The 16707-nt window shown below is 40.2% G+C and overlaps 1 protein-coding gene across 4 annotated transcripts in view; it reads right to left on the reverse strand.

Moving 5' to 3' along the window:
- MAP2K5 (mitogen-activated protein kinase kinase 5) overlaps positions 1-16707 on the reverse strand; it is a 262810-nt gene that overhangs the window by 86000 nt on the left and 160103 nt on the right. For all 4 annotated transcript variants that reach the window (XM_060097122.1, XM_060097121.1, XM_060097123.1 and 1 more), the window contains one exon: positions 16537-16608. In XM_060097122.1, coding sequence (XP_059953105.1) covers positions 16537-16608 — 72 coding nt within the window. The remainder of the gene's footprint in view (positions 1-16536; positions 16609-16707) is intronic.

A 16707-nucleotide genomic window follows, 5' to 3' on the forward strand; every position in this document is an offset into this window, starting at 1 on the left:
CCTTGGAGTGAGGAAAGCTTCAATTTTTAATGTATAACGCCATTAGCTGATAACTTGTGGAATGTGCAACCCCTGCGGAGGGGCATAAGTGCGAGTAACAGAGACGGATGAAGTGACATATTTGTTCATGTCTAGAACTATGAGGAAGAGGGTTATTACTAACACCATCAGGCCCAACAGAAATATGCCCTAATAACCTTTGGGACCCTCCACATTATCAGTTTTCACTACATCAAATATATTAAAATCAAAACCTAATTCACTTTAATTAAAGACAATTAGTTTGTTTTACTATTATTGTTTTAACTTGTGTGACATTATAATACATTGCAAATTAAAGACGGAATATTAAATATAACAAAAGCATCAAACTGTGTACACCTTCCCACCCATGCTTGGTGAAATCAGCTTATCACCGGTGTCTATTTAAGGAAATTCAAGAACAACCATGATTAAAAGTAGTGTAGAAACATTTCACCCTAAAAAGAATTCAGTGGAACCATGCATATGTTTTCCCTATTCAATTTATACTTCTTTTCACATAATGCTTTCCTATAACTCCAAGGATTTCTTTAACACAAACAGAAATATGGCCCAATGGAGGCACAAGAAGCTTAATTAATTTGCCCAAGGTCATACTGTAGGTTGGTGGCAAAGCTTGTTAAATTACTGGTAACTCTGGGCTCTACAGATGTTTTGGCAATGGCAAAGGCCCCTGTCTGCAAAGGCCCCAGAGACTTCTAGTGCAGAGGGTGAATGAACCACGGCAAATAACTCACGACGCCTGTTCAAAAGGTGCCAAGTGCTCTGGAGAGCTCACAACATTTTCTTTGTGTAGAAAGAGCCTAAATGTGAGTTTGCCACCAGGAGTGCTTCTTAACAGGTCCCAATATTTTAAAAAGAACTATTCATCCTCACCAGAGTCCATTAATAAAAAGTAAATTTATTTTAACTTAAAGATCCCAAGCACAGTAGCACAAAGAAATAAATCAAACATTTATCCATCATTCAGAAGGCCCTGCATTCTATCCCACAGATCACTAATAATAATGGAGAAAAGACAGCATCACAAATAAATGTTTCTAATACAGTGGGTTTTTTTTTCTCTTTTTAAATTAGAAATGGGTTTATTACAGTGGACACTTAAATGGGGCCAGGGCAACAGTAATTCACAAGTACAATATCCTAATGCTGTTCCTTTAATTGCTTTATTTGTTTTACTGTTAAAAATGATTGCTTGCTGTCCTCTAACCATGCATGCTGAAAAGCATGATACATTGAGGTCTCAACCTGGGCAAACTGTACCTAAACTTACACTTTATTGCAGCTTAGTTCACAATCTTCACCTAATATAGGGTTATATCCCAGCGCAGCAGGAGGATAAATCATCCTGGAATATTACTCTGGTAAAGTTTAGCTGTGACTGGAGCATATGTGCTTTCGAGCCACTGAAGCAAAGGCCCATAAAATACACTAATTACTGGAAGTTATGGTCACTGAGTGATTGATAGCGCTCTGCAAGGCAACTTCCTCATTTTCAGCTCTTCTGACGGGGCTCATCCGCCACATAGCAATTATTAATTCATGACCCACCCCTCAGGCATTAGTACCTTTACTTCTAATTCTCCTGCTACCAAACTACTGCTACAGCTGGACACTGTCTTTCTTCATTCTGATGGCTGGGTAAGGATGATAAAAAGTAGATTTCACGCTAAATGCTATTGTTTTGAATCTTTAAATGTTGCTTGGTCTTTCTAACCCTGCTGTCCTAAAAAACATAATTCTCCTTCCTCTCCCATAATGCTATTTCACTTGCATCATTTTCTTTTTTCTCTTTAAAAAAGAATATGTGTGTGTTTATGCATATATATGTATATGTATGCATATGTGTGTATATATGTGTGTGCGTGTGTTTGTAAATGTGTGCGTGTATATATCAATCTGTCTATACTGTATTAGATCAAAAACTCTGAATAATTTTTTAGTGGAACACTGTGCTTTAAATGCAATATATAACTTCAACTAGGCCATAGTAAATATGAGGCAGTTAATTGATAAAAAAATAAATAAAAGGCACCCCCCTTAACCCTCCATTTAAATAGACCCACTTTTGTAGCTTTGAAGACATTCTAAGTGTTTCAAGTTGATTTCCATCAGTAGCTTCACTCAGAGCAATGCTAATTAAATAATATCTGGGTATATAACTGAATTTCTAAAAGTCACTTAGAAACAACTGCAAAGGTCTCTTTTGATGGTGTTCTGTGCCTTGAGAGGAAATTCAGTGAGAGACTCTGAATTAAAGAGAGATAAAGAGATTAAAGAGAGATAAAGTTCAGTCATGATGGATGAAAGCAGACTTTTTACTTTTCTAATAGAAAAATAAATGTTCTTCAAATTTTGAACAACTCAAAATGCAATACTAAGGGTGGTTTTCCTAGGTGGAATCTGAGACAGTGTAATGGATGAATAGATGACTCCAAGCTACCTATCCTTTCAGAGTTTGTTTCAAATTATTCCTCCTCTTCTGTTGGGAGTTAGTCCCAGAAAACAATTTTGAGGACAAATTCCATACCCTCCCTGTTCATACCATTCACTGGGCAGTGTATCACATCCCACCTGGTAACTATCTTCCTGTATCTCTAATGCCGGTAAATTTCACTTGTTTAAGGGCAAACTCTAAGTCATAAACTTAAACATAACATAAACATAAACATATGCTCTCCATGACACCAGAAATAGTATTTTGCAGTAGGCTGATGATGAGCATTTGTTGATTATGATATACATCCTGATGGTGATGTCTCCTAGAGCTTGGTCAACTTGGTGCTGCATGGCTTGGTTGCTTCTACTATTAAAGCTACAATACTTTAATAAACATAGTATACAAACTTTTCAGTATTAGGGGCTGTTTTAACTGGCAAGGCCCTCTTACCCATACTTCACTGCTTAGAATAATCACTTTCACATACTTCAGCATTATGATTAATTTAGATGGCTTATTTCTTGTTAAAGACTGAAGGGGTACAAGAAGGGAGAAGATTAGAGTTAACTGCCCCCAAATCCATCTCATGTGCTTAATTCAATAACCATTTTCATCTTTACAGTAAGAATTAAGAAATGACACTCTTTCAGTATGTTTGTATAACGCTGACCTGTGTGCTCTAACAGTGGGTGGCTTTAATCCTGATAACAGCCCCTACAGACCTAGCTTGGTGGGGTGTCCTCCATTTCTAAACTGCTCACTGGAGTCATGTAGCTACAGGTATCTGAGAAAACATCAGTGCTGGGGTATAGTCTATCGAGCACAGTCTAAGACACACTTGTATTTCCAGACATTTCAAACTCAAGAGAGTCATAATCAGGTAATATGCTCACACTTCTGGCCTCTCTGTGTGTTGCTGCTCCTGAGAGAGGGGGGGACGGAAGAAAGGAAGGGAGAGGTATGGAGTGGCCATCCCCACACCAAGACTCCATGCATGCAGGTGAAGTCATCTTGGATTTCCCTTCTTAACCACCATCTGACTACACCCTCACCACCCACAGAATCCTGAGAAAAAACTAAATGGTTATTTTAAGCTATTAATGTTGGATAATTTATTAAGAGTAATAGATAACTGAAATGCTATCCTTGACATTGATGTCAGCCCTCCCACTCATCTGCCCAGTCCTATGCACTTTTCCACTGCACTTTTACTTATCTTTCTCCCTTCTAGTCAAGGAGCTCCTGAGGGCAAAGTTTGTATCCCCACTGCCAACACAAGGCAGCACTACATAAATGTTTACTGATTAGATGGAACTCTCATCTACCTGCTTCCATATTATTATAGCAGACATACTGGAGATTAGGTTAATTTTTGTGTTTCTTAAAAAAAAATAAACTAGGTCTTAACTTCTGAAAAACAACAGCAATTGTACATTTCAAAATACAGTAAAGCTGGGCTTCCCTGGTGGCGCAGTGGTTGGGAATCCGCCTGCCAGTGCAGGGGACACAGGTTTGAGCCCTGGTCCAGGGAGATCCCACATGCCACGGAGCAACTAAGCCCGTGCACCACAACTGCTGAGCCTGTGCTCTAGAGCCCGTGAACCACAGCTGCTGAGGCCCGCACACCTAAAGCCCGTGCTCAGCAACAAAGAGAAGCCACCGCAATGAGAAGCCCGCACACTGCAACAAAGAGTGGCCCCCACTCACCGCAACTAGAGGAAGCCCACGCACAGCAACGAAGAGCCAACGCAGCCAAAAATAAATAAATAAATAAATAAATCTATTTAAAAAAATACAGTAAAGCTGAAGCAACTATAGGGAGAGTGTAGGTAGCAATCCTGTGAAAAGTAGTGTTGACTATGAGCAGAGTCACAATAAACCAGTCTTTCCCTTTATCTGATTTCCTGCTCATTTACAGTTACCATTTCTCCCTCCTTTTTTTCAAACTACTGCTCTACTTCTTTTCTACAGCATAGTAGAAGAAGCAGACTTTCATCCAGAGTCAGACATTTAACTGCAGCTCCCTGGTCTAGTCACCTAACCTTTCTGGAAAAGTCCTTTAATTTCTCTGGATCTCAGTTTCCTTATTTGCAAAATGGGAACTTTAATGCTTATAGATCAAAGTTGGTGGAATAATCTTGGGTACCTTAAATTACTGATTTTTTGGTCATTTCCATCACAGTGGGGAGAAGCTTAAATGAGATAATGAATATCAAATGGTTTTGTAAAGTGTTATGTACACATAAAGTGTTGTCACCCTTCTAGAATGACACTGAGCAAGAAGATGTCAACAGCAAGGAATAGAGGAAAGCACACTCCACTTCACATCAGAGGTCCCAGCTGCCAGTCCTCATCTGCACAGTCCAAGCTTATGCTGTACCTGTGGGCACAGTCCTTCCCTTCTCTGGACCCGAGCTTCCTCACTAGTAGGAGGAGGGATCTGATTTAACAAGTTCTAATGTCTCTCTTCTAGTTAAAAAAACACTCTAGTCTCTAAATACAAGATAAGGAGTGCAAAAGATTTTTCTAATTAAATGCTAAAAAAATGTTAAAGTTATTATTATTCAGTTCAGAACCAAAGTATGGAAAATAGTCTGTAGGATCTTTGAGAGGGTTTTTTTTTTTTTTTTTTTTTTTCGGTACGCGGGCCTCTCACTGTTGTGGCCTCTCCCGTTGCGGAGCACAGGCTCCGGGTGCACAGGCTCAGCGGCCATGGCTCACGGGCCCAGCTGCTCCACGGCATGTGGGATCTTCCCGGACCAGGGGACGAACCCGCGTCCCCTGCATCGGCAGGCGGACTCTCAACCACTGAGCCACCAGGGAAGCCCTGAGAGGATTTTTAAAGCTAATTTCAGGTCACTGGATTTGAGTATTGATAGATCTCTATGAGCAGTGGTTTTTATTGCTCAGTATCTCAAAGGTAGCAGCAGCGGTTCCTCAAATTATCACACTCAGAATGTTAGAGTTGACAGATGTCACTAGAACACTGGCCCCTTTTATCTTTTAGATCTCCACTCAAAAGTAACCCGACACCACTCAGTTACTCCTATCATATGGTGCTGTTTATTTCTGTCTAAAAAGTTATTATTGTCAAGCACCCTTCTTTATAATGTAGGCTCCATTAAAGCAGGGATTTTGTCACTTTCATTCCTAGCAATGTCCCCAGTGACTAGCACAGTGCCTGTCACATAATGGGCACTCAACAAAAATCTGCTAAGTGACTAAATGAATAAATGACTGCATCTTGTCTAACCTTATACCTGTCTCTTCTACAAAATATTTCTTAAAAAAAAAACAAACCTGAGACAAGTATTCAGTCACTACTTAAATGCCCCTAGGGATGTGGGCATCTTTTTACCTCTAAAAGGATGACTGCACTGTTGAGTAGGAAGGGTGCAGGGATCTATCCATTAAAAAACTCTTCTTTATACTGAATAGAAAACCATGGGCTTTTTGTTTTTTGTTTTTTCGTTAGCTTCAGAAAGTTCAGCCTGTCAGTCATAAAGTAGCAGCTTGCCTCTCCACTGACAATCCTTCAAACACTGGAATATGGGTTGTCAAATGCCTGCTTTGTCTTCTCTTTATTTCTTTATTCTTCATATGAAGACTTTGTTGATTTAATGTTTTTTTTCTTTTTTTTAAAGTCCAAATTTTGTGTGTTTGTGTGTATACACGATTTGGACATGTGCTCTTAGAAAAACTTTAAAATCAGTCTGAAATCCATCAAAATAATAAAATGCTTAGCTGGGACTGCTAGCACCTGTTCCATCTTGTTTTGTCAATCTCATGGTTGTTCACGATAGCTCTGAGCACAAAGCAAGCTCAACAATGCCTCATTCAGTGGGAAATACTTCACTTTGTCTGCCAGTTTCACATTCACTACAATCACTGACAACCTTGGAAAATGCACATTTAGGCATGGTAATCTGAGACAGCTGGATCCCTTCACAGACCTTGCAAAAGGCTGAACTAGTCGATCCATCATCTGCCAAAGGTCATTTAACAGCTCCTTTTTGTTTTTGTTTTTTTTTTTTTGCGGTACGCGGGCCTCTCACTGTTGTGGCCTCTCCCATTGCGGAGCACAAGCTCCGGACGCGCAGGCTCAGCGGCCATGGCTCACGGGCCTAGCCGCTCCGCGGCATGTGGGATCTTCCCGGACCGGGGCACGAACCCATGTCCCCTGCATCGGCAGGCGGACTCTCAACCACTGCGCCACCAGGGAAGCCCTAACAGCTCCCTTTTGCAATAAGTTATATAAAATTTTAGACAAAAAATGACAATAGAAAAAAAATCAAGTTAAGACAGAATTACAGAAAGGGGAGTGTGAGCAGAGGAATGAGTGACTGGAACTGTTACATGCTGTTTTCCTCAATATTCTTCAGTGGAAGGGAAGGAGGCCCATGACAAGGATTCCAGAATCACACTCCTACCCACTTTCCTATACAACCTTCCACTGAAATTTCCGTTGTCTTTGGACCCTTCAGCTTTAATTCTTCTGCCTTCTGATGGTTTTCAGCAGAAACTTCTGATCAACAGGTAAGATATTTCACTAGATGGAGCAGCAGATAACATATTATAATAAGATTCAATGTCCACTCATGTTCTTGACAATAATTATAAAAAGGAAGAAGAGAAAAAAAATCAATATTTGAGTGGTGCACACCAAATGCCAAGTTTTTATGCTCGAGAGAAGCTGACAGCAGCTGCTTAGAGGGCATCCAGAGCCATCCGTCACCCCTCAGACCAGGTTCATAATCACCAGGGGCTAGAAAGGCAAACAAAGCTGCAGCTGTAGATCCACTAGAGACAGTTGTGTCTTTGGAAACTTTTTTTTTTTGGTAGGGAGAGCGGGGAATAGGTTCTTCTGTATATTTAGAGGCAGGAACCAAGTCTAGGTAATGCTCCATAATTCTTTTCACCTGGTAAACATCCAATACCTAGATGTTATTTCAAAGAGAAGCTTACTTCTCAAAGTAATTTAATGGAGTTGTTACTGTTAGACGAAAGTATTTATTAAAAAGCCTAGAATACTGAAATTGCTTTCTCTCAAAAGCATAGGTGTTTACTATTATTGTTTATCTTCTGCCTCCTTCATTACATTGTAGGTTCAACAAGGAAAGGGAACATACCTATTTTATTTACCATGTGTCCCCAGCACCTAGTAAAGTATTTGGCACATAAAAAGTGTTCAATAAATATTTGAGGAATGCCTTCTAATGTTATCTTTGCTCCACAGATAAGAGGCTGACACTTAGAGTGGCAAAATGACTTGGCCAAGATAACACTGATTTTAAGTGGTGGCATCAACATTTCTGGTTAACGCAAAATGTGAACTCTTTAACAGTTCAAGGATTAGGATGATAGCCTTAATATCTGAAAATATATCACAGAAAGAAAATTACATACTCTTCACCACACTTCTCCAGAAACTTCTGTCAAAGGTACTGGGCTGGGTGATCCATGCCACTTTTTCAATACTTTTATTTTCATTTTACACAGCTCACTATACTTTATGTGTTTGCTTGTAAATGTAGAAAATCACACTGCATTTTCTTGATATCTAATGAGTCTTATCTAATATCCATTAAACAGTATGTATAAAGGTAAAATCAAAAAAATTAGATGTGTTAACAGCTTTTCACAGTTCCATAAGACAAGGTAGTTACACCCAACTATTTGTACATTTTACCCTAAATTTTCCTTGGGACAATTCTATTACAGATGTCTACAGAGAATTCAATAATTTTCTATTCTCCTACAAAAACTCACTTTCTCTGGGCAAAAGCACAGACATACGTCATTTAGAAAAGTTAGGTTTTTTTTTTTCTTCTGTAGAAATACTAAGAAGAAGGCCATCTGAAATGACATACAAATATTTCTCTCATGTTATAAAATTAAAATTGAAACATTTCTATTGATGATTTCCTCCCCTTTGTTTTCTCTGTTCTTTCTTCCTGAAACTTCTGTTTTTTACGTTAGACTTCCTAACCTGGTTCTCTAATTTTTTTTTTTTGGGGGGGGTCTTTGTTGCTGCACGCAGGCTTTCTCTGGTTGAGGTGAGCGGGGGCTACTCTTTGTTGCAGTACATGGGCTTCTCATTGTGGTGGCTGCTCTTCATGTTGTGGAGCACAGGCTCTAGGCGCATGGGCTTCAGTAGTTGTGGCTCGCGGGCTCTAGAGTGCAGGCTCAGTAGTTGTGGAGCATGGGCTTATTAGTTACTTGGTGGCATGTGGGATCTTCCTGGACCAGGGATCAAACCCGTGCCCCCTGCATTGGCAGGCAGATTCTTAACCACTGCGCCACCTGGGAAGTCCCTGGTTCTCTAATTTTTAATACTCTATTTGTTGTTGTCATCTGAAAGTTCCTTTGTTACAGCAGCTTGTTCTTGTTTCCTAGATGCAACATTTTCTCCTATCCCTCTGAGAATATTATAGTTCATATGAATTTTTCTCCCCTGCATAGTGTCCAAGCCCTCCAAATTGCTTTGTTTTTCAGTTATTTTAGGTCTCTGTTCTTACCTTAAAAGCCTTCCTCAAATGTTTTGCTAAGAGTAAGGCACTACAAATCTGACTAGTAACTCTGTGCTTGTGAGTGGAGCCTGTAGGCTGAGGTAACACGATCTAGCTGGACTGTTTCCCTGGAAAACTCCCAGTGCCTGGATCTTTAAGGCCTCTTGGTCACATTTCCCTAAAGAAAGTCTCCTCCAGTATCCTTCCTGAAAAGTAATCTTGGCTGCTAGTGTCCCAGGTACAGGGTGTGGTAAGATGGCTGGGAGTCTCCACATTTAGAATCTAAACTTTCACTTAATGCCTCTGCACTCAGTAATGGGACCCAGCCTTCTACACTGCCAGGTATCACTTATTTTATTCTCAGAGAAACTCCTCTACTCAGTCTTGTGTTAGGGCTGGGGAGGGGTGACTGTCTGCTCATGCTGAGTTAGGCAAAGAACCTGTGGGTGGAACAGCTTAACTGTTTCTCAGCCATCTTTTTTTTTTTTTTTTTGTACGCGGGCCTCTCACTGCTGCGGCCTCTCCCGCTGCAGAGCACAGGCTCCGGACGCGCAGGCTCAGCGGCCATGGCTCACGGGCCCAGCCGCTCCGTGGCATGTGGGATCTTCCCGGACCGGGGAACGAACCCGTGTCCCCTGCATTGGCAGGCGGACTCCCGACCACTGCGCCACCAGGGAAGTCCCTCAGACATCTTTAAGACAATTCTCTTCTCTGGCCCCACCTCTACTCCTAGTTCCAGATACCTGGGACCACAAATTCCTGAGCCTTCTGGGTAGTTTAAAGGAAATCAGGTGCTTCTTTCTTTCTCTACTGCTGGCTTAGGATTTCAGCACTCTCGGTTCTGCTAAGTTGTGTACTGTTGTCCATCTGTTTTCCCACATTCAAAATTTGGTTGCTGTTGTCTACTTTCCTTTTTTAATAAAATTAAAAAAAATTTTTGGCCACGCCATGAGGCATGTGGGATCCTAGCTTCCCGACCAGGGATCGAATCTGTGCCCCCTGCATTGGAAGCGCAGAGTCTTAACCACTGTACCGCCAGGGAAGTCCCTCTTTTCCCTTTCTTTATGGTAATAAGCCTTAAAAAAAAAAAAAATCCCTTCACGGTAATTTTTAGTGGAGTTTGAGGTGAGAGTGGAAGATAACGCATGCATTCCATGCTTTAACCAAATTAGTAGGCTTTTTGAACCATATGTAAGCATTTCAAAAAGTAATTCCTCTGAAAGAGAGGCGATAATGGCTTAATTTTCTCATTGTGCCCTTTCCAGAAGCTCTGAAACAGAGCTCCCATCTAAAGGCCCCTAGAGATTAAGTGATTTATCCAACGATCTATAGTGTATGCTGGCTGAAGTGGAATTTGAATCTAGGTCTGATACTCTGGCAAACAGAAAACTCTTCTTCACATGCAAAACATTTATGATCTATTCAGCAAATGTTTGTGAGCACTTATGGTAAAGGCTTCGTCAAACTTTAACTCTGATCTTTACTTTCAGAAACTGCTTTAAAACCATTACAGAAGTATGAAAAAACTGAGCCCCAAAGATTTCTTCAGTACTCACTAGGGCAGTGAAATTATGCCGGAGAGTGTAGGAGATTATGAGAGAATCAGATTTAAATCCTGTCATAAGGAACTATGACATAGCTATAAATTAATATAATACAAAGTGGAAAACGCACATGCCACAAGGAAGATGTAGATGAAGGTCAGAAGGAGAAGAAATTACTTCCAGCTGGAGAGATCAGAGTTGGTGTTATAAAGGATGTGTATTTAAATTGTATCTTGGGGAGAAGAAGAAAATGATATTCCATGTAGAGTGAATAGCATAGTATTCCTTGAATATTTTTAACTTGGTAAAGGTAATTTTGAAGCTCACAAGAATAACTCTGTCAAAACAACAGAACCCATCAAATCTTTAGAAGATGGTGCTACTTTGATGACAATGACCTTGTGTGACTCTCTGAACGTGTTCTTCACCTATCTAGACACATTTTTCTAAGCCATGGACCTTGCTTTCATCATTTAACACATCATTCAAACCACTTCAGTAAAACAGTGATCACGCTGAAGAGGGGTCTCAGAGGACTAGATGACACTCCAATTAACCAAGCGCATCGAGCCAGATTGTTCTACGCTTTGGACTCAAGAGACTGGTGAAGAGAGGAGGCAAACAAAGGCAGAAAGAGCGAGGACCCAAGTGAAAAGAGCAAAATGCATGCGCTAAAGACAGGGCTTTCAGTCTGACTCCTGTGGAAAAGCCTGTCAGATTATTCACCACCGACCTTAATAAGGCTTACAATAGCCCGCCAAAGAGAATCACAAACCAGAACATGTACTTGGAGAGCTCATACTCAGTGAGAACAAGAACACTGCAAGACTGACCTGGTGCTTTTTTAGATGTGTGTGTGTCTTCCTGAGTGCTGCAAACACAAGGTTAGAGGAGGGCGTGTGTTGACTTCCTTTTTTGACCCAATTAGGACCAACGTAAAAATCCAACTTTTCCAAATAATAGTGCTTACTTCTCTCCCACAGATTTGTGTTGTGACTTGAATGACACAAGAATATGAATGGATTAACTAATTAGTAAGAAGCAACAGTGGGACTTTCTCCTCAAGCCATTCATTCTATGGGAGAAGAGAGAAGCAATGCACAGCCTGTGAAATTAAGAAATTCTGCCCTAAAATGTTTTAGGTACTCCTTACCCCTAGAAATTAAAATCATCAAACTTGGTAAGACAAGCCCTTACTATGTACACACTCATTTTCATTTTAAAGTTTAGCCCTGAAGTCTTGAATAGCAGCAACCAGGGTGAATAGTCCTAAACATCACCCAGTCCACTGAATCAGTGCAAGCTTTCTACAAGAGTCAAACAAATATTCTGGGGCAGGATTAATCTTCCCAGTTTATCCTAGTTCGGAAATTTTGTACTCTTGTTGGTGATTCTTGCTTCTTTTTTCTTCTCTTCTTTTTTTGCATTTTCACACTGATTCTTGTTATGAAGGCTCAAGGAAGAAGTGCAATTAATTCCACGTGGGTTTTGACCTTTACTTCATTCTATAACTAATCCACATAAGGAGAACTACAACACATTTAAGGATCTAAAAACCATAAACAAAAAACATAGAAAGGAGCCAAAATCTTTACATCTAGTAAAACGGCTGTGCTCTAGTCAAGCTGAATAATCTCATTTTTTCCCTTCTTAAGGGTATTTCCATCTTTATGTTACTTCTGCCAACTCCAAATGCTATATACAGCTGACAAAATCCTGGAAAAGAAGCACTTCATGCAGAATTGAGAGGAGATGGGGGCAGTTCTGTCCCTGGATAAGGAGATAGTCTGATATTAAAGATTCTTTGCTTAAGGCACAAATGTACCTGTGACTTTTTTAATGGCACATTTTAGCTGCACGCAGCATCATCTTTTATGAAAGAGTGTGGCGAGAGGCCTTGTTATGAGTCCCCGTGGGGACTGTGACAGCACATTAACAAGGGAAGGGGCAGTATGAAGAAGGCAAACAAGGGTGAACCTTGTATTTTAGGAGTTTAAAGCAAGGAAGGCAGCCTTCTAACTCTTGCATCACCAAACCTCAGGGATTTTATGGAATTTATGGAATTTGGTGGGGGGAGTGCTAGGTAGAGGTAGAAGGGATAGAAAACTCTGGTTCCTATTTTGTCTCTATTTGATTCTTGTGTAATTTCAGGAAACTTCTTTTGCTCGGTTTCCTATATTTTTATCCCATTTGTTTTTTTACCACCCGGTACCCTAGGGGAATAAACTGATTGACTCAAAACACTTTGAGGAAGGTATCCGCACAAATAGGTAGACCTTGCATGCCTAGACATTTGCTCTCTGCTGAAGGGTTTACAAAGATCCACCTTAGAGTGGGCTGGGGGGTGGGAGGGGCTCCTCCATCTTTTCTTTCTTTCTCCCAGGGGCAACTCCCTTCAAGACAACCCAGCTCAACTGTCAACTCCTTTGAGAAACCTGCCACCCTCCCAACCTTTGTGGCTGAGAGTACTTCATAAACATCTTTACTAACAACGCTATCACACTGCTCTGGGCTTTAGGTGTCTGTCTTCTCTATCAGAAGCAGTCTTTTCTCAGCTTTGTGTGCTCCACTCTCCAAGGCTTAGCACGTGGTAAGTGCTTAAATAGTAATTACTGAATAAATGAAAGTTTCTACTCTTTGGAGTGTGTACCTAGAAAGGGAAACTTTCACTTTTAAAAGTGAGGATAAACAGAAGAGAAGCAATTCTTCTTTGAAGATGGTGACTATGTTTCAGAACACAATTTGTTACTCAGAATTTTAAAATGCTATTGAGATTCACACTTCTCTCAATCGCCAGTGATTTTAAACGGGATTTACCACATCTATTCCAAGAACACTGTGGTGAAAACAAAGAAGAAACTGGCTCTTCAGTGCTTTTTTGGACCAACTTCCCACTCTCTTCAGGTAATGTTCTCATCACATCTGCTCCTAAAAAAAAAAGAACCTTGGGGTTCTCTTCATTATTGAATCACACACAATTTCCTATCTATGGACTCAAAACCTCCGACTCCCATTCCCTATCACATATTTTTTGTTACCTTGTACCCCAAATGAATCTGGTATATAACACATTCCGGGGCCTTACTCTCCTCTCTAAAGACCTACTCCACCACCTGTGTTTGGTCATCTGTTCTCATTTGCCTGTCTGGTGGATCAGAAGCTCCCAGAATACAGAGACTACGATCACATAGTCCCTTTCAAAAGCATTTAGTTAAGCATCACACACAAAGAGGTGCTCAACAACCCTTTTTGATGATCATAATCAGACTGCACTTTACATCCTCTAAGGCTATCTCCTCCCCCTTCTGATCTAACACCTGGCTCCTCACCAACCATTTTAAAATGCAGTGAGCAGGGAAACACTTAACCCTTCTTGGCCCTCACTCCTGACCAGTGGTCCTTTTCTACCCTCCACTTTAGTACATGAGCCAACACGCTCCTTCTGGCATTCAGGTGTCTCACACTCAATGATGACACTTTTTCACACTGTTCCTTACACCTTAATCCTCCTCAATCTTACAGTGTCAATGAGTCTGTTTTCTCCAGTCTTCTGAAGACCGTTCAATAGTTTACCTCCAGGATAAATGAACATGATCAACAAAACCCAAATACATCAATGGCAATCTCGCTCCTTAAATGACAGTCTTTTTTTATTACTTTTGTATCCCTAGCACCCAGCAAAATACTGGCAGACATATATGTCAATATGCAATATAAGTATGTGCTATTTATTAAGCATCTATCTATCTATCCATCTACTCATATACTTACCTACCTACCTATCTTAACTGATCTCCCTGTTTCCATGATTGCCCCTCTATATTCTGTGCTCCACTGAGCACCCCATCATCCTCTGAAAATATAACTCATATCATTTACTCTCAGAGTAACATCTGAAGTCCTTACCATGGCCTACAAGGCTGCATATGATCTGGCCCCTGGCTGCCTCTCTGACTGTATTTTTTCCCATTTTTCCCTTTCTAACTCCACTCTAGTCACCTGGGGCTCTCTGCTTTCCTTAAACATGCCAAACACACTCCAGCTTAGCACCTTTGTATCTGCTGTTGCCTGATGGCCCCCTCACACCATTCCAGTCTCTGCTCAAAGGTTGTTTTATCAGAAAGGACTATTCCACTTCATTTTTTCCCTTAGGACTTACCACTGCCTGACAAATTATATATTTAGTTTTCCTTCTGTTTTTTGTACTTAATGCCCCACCCCTCACCAAATGCAAAACTCCATTAGAATCAAGAATGGAGTGTCCGTCATTACTATAACCCCACTGCCTATCTAGTAGATATAGCAGGAGCTCAATACCTGGATGAAGAAATGAATGTGGAAGGAAGGGAATGGTGAATATGCTCTAAATCTTAAATCTATTATTACACTGTCTGACAATATTGCTATGCCTCTGCATATTGTTAAGTCACACAATTCTAGAGTTGTTGCAGAAAGCTAAAGAAAGACAAGAACAGACTGCTTAGAGTCACAGAATGTTAGTCTGGAAAGGGGCTTAGAGATCATTATTTTAGAGATGAAGAAACTGAGACCCACTGTGAGGGACAGTGGTTTGCATAGGGCCACCTAGAAAAGCAGTAGCAAAGCTGGACCTGCAATCCAGGTCTTTCATTCCCAGCCTACGAGTCATATTTTTACACCATGTAACTTCTCAAATGTTCTACACTATATCTGGTCTTTTACCAAATACATTCAATGATGATGATTTAAAATATGCAAAGGGAAATTATATAATAGCAAGAGCTGAGCTCCACAGATCAAAAGTACTAGTTTTCCCTGAAACAGGCTAATTGGACAAGCCCTTCAGGATTCTGTTGGGAAACTTAGTTCTGAGCATCTGTCCACCAGTATTGCTAACCTGTCAGCTGATGCATACATATTGTATTTCCTCTTAGATTCTCTTTCATGAAGAAGCAGAAGAATATGGTTTAATAAACACTGAATACTTTATTTTTGCTTTCTTTCTGTAGTGCAAGTGAATTGAGTCTGAAGATATCTCCTTAGAAATTCAACTGCATTCATGCATTACAAAAATCACAGAAAAAAGAAAAAATCACAGAAACAGTACTTGACCAAAAGAAAACAAGTTGATGAAATTGTGAATGCAACTCATCCATGATCTTGTTTAAGGAGTTCTTTCTACTTTTTAAAGAGTCCTCCTTTATCTGAATCAATGTACATAAGATACAATTCTTGAAGCACTGGTGACTATCCAGACTTTATACTACTGTAATTCACCCTGAGCCAGATGTCCTTCTAATATAAATCCTATGCATTTCCTTATAGATCAAAGATCATTGTACAGAAATCTTAGCACAGACCTCTAGTGGAGCTACGTGTAGCACATCAAGATAAAGTCCACTCTAAACACAGCTATAAAGAGTAAAGACATTAAAATTGTGCTAAATGCATACACCTAACCTCCTCCAAATCATATCACACCCTGTCGCCCAACACATGATATGATCCTACTGGAACAAGGTGTTTTTTTTTTCTCTCTAAATAAACATATAGAAATTATACATCCAAATGAGTAGGGCTGTACTTGTTAATAAAGTAATCACCTCTGGAGGTTATATATGCATTCCAACAAGGCTACTATCACACATAATTTTTCTAGAATTTCTCTTTCAAAACACAGGTTCTCCACATTTAGTGTGCATAAGGATCACACTGGGAACATGTTAATCATGCTGATTCTTAGAAATGTGAATTTAATTGGTTTTAGATGGAGTCTAGGAACCTGTATTTTTAAGAAGCACTCCAGGTAAGTTTTACACAGGTGATCTGTGAGAAATAACACTTTAGAATAGTCAGCTCACAAGCCATGCAAGGGTATCAAAATAAGGACTAGTGAGTTAAACTCTGTTTACATACACACACAACACAGTGGAGGTTTCACTGTTTTTCAAAATCTTCATCCTTCCTGATAGAACATATTAGTACAGATATACACAGAAGCATCTATTTCCAAACAACATACCTCCATAAAAGAGATTCCTAAGCTCCAGACATCAGAATGGATTCCATATTGCTCCCCTGAAATTCTTTCAGGCTGTAAGAAAACAGAAGGGAGCTTGTGAGTTGATGTAAGCTACTCCAGGAAACACATATGCTAATGTGAGCTCAGTTAAGGCAGAGAGCCATCAATATC

Source organism: Mesoplodon densirostris, chromosome 4 (genome assembly GCF_025265405.1).
Source record: "Mesoplodon densirostris isolate mMesDen1 chromosome 4, mMesDen1 primary haplotype, whole genome shotgun sequence".
Taxonomy (NCBI): Eukaryota; Metazoa; Chordata; class Mammalia; order Artiodactyla; family Ziphiidae; genus Mesoplodon; species Mesoplodon densirostris.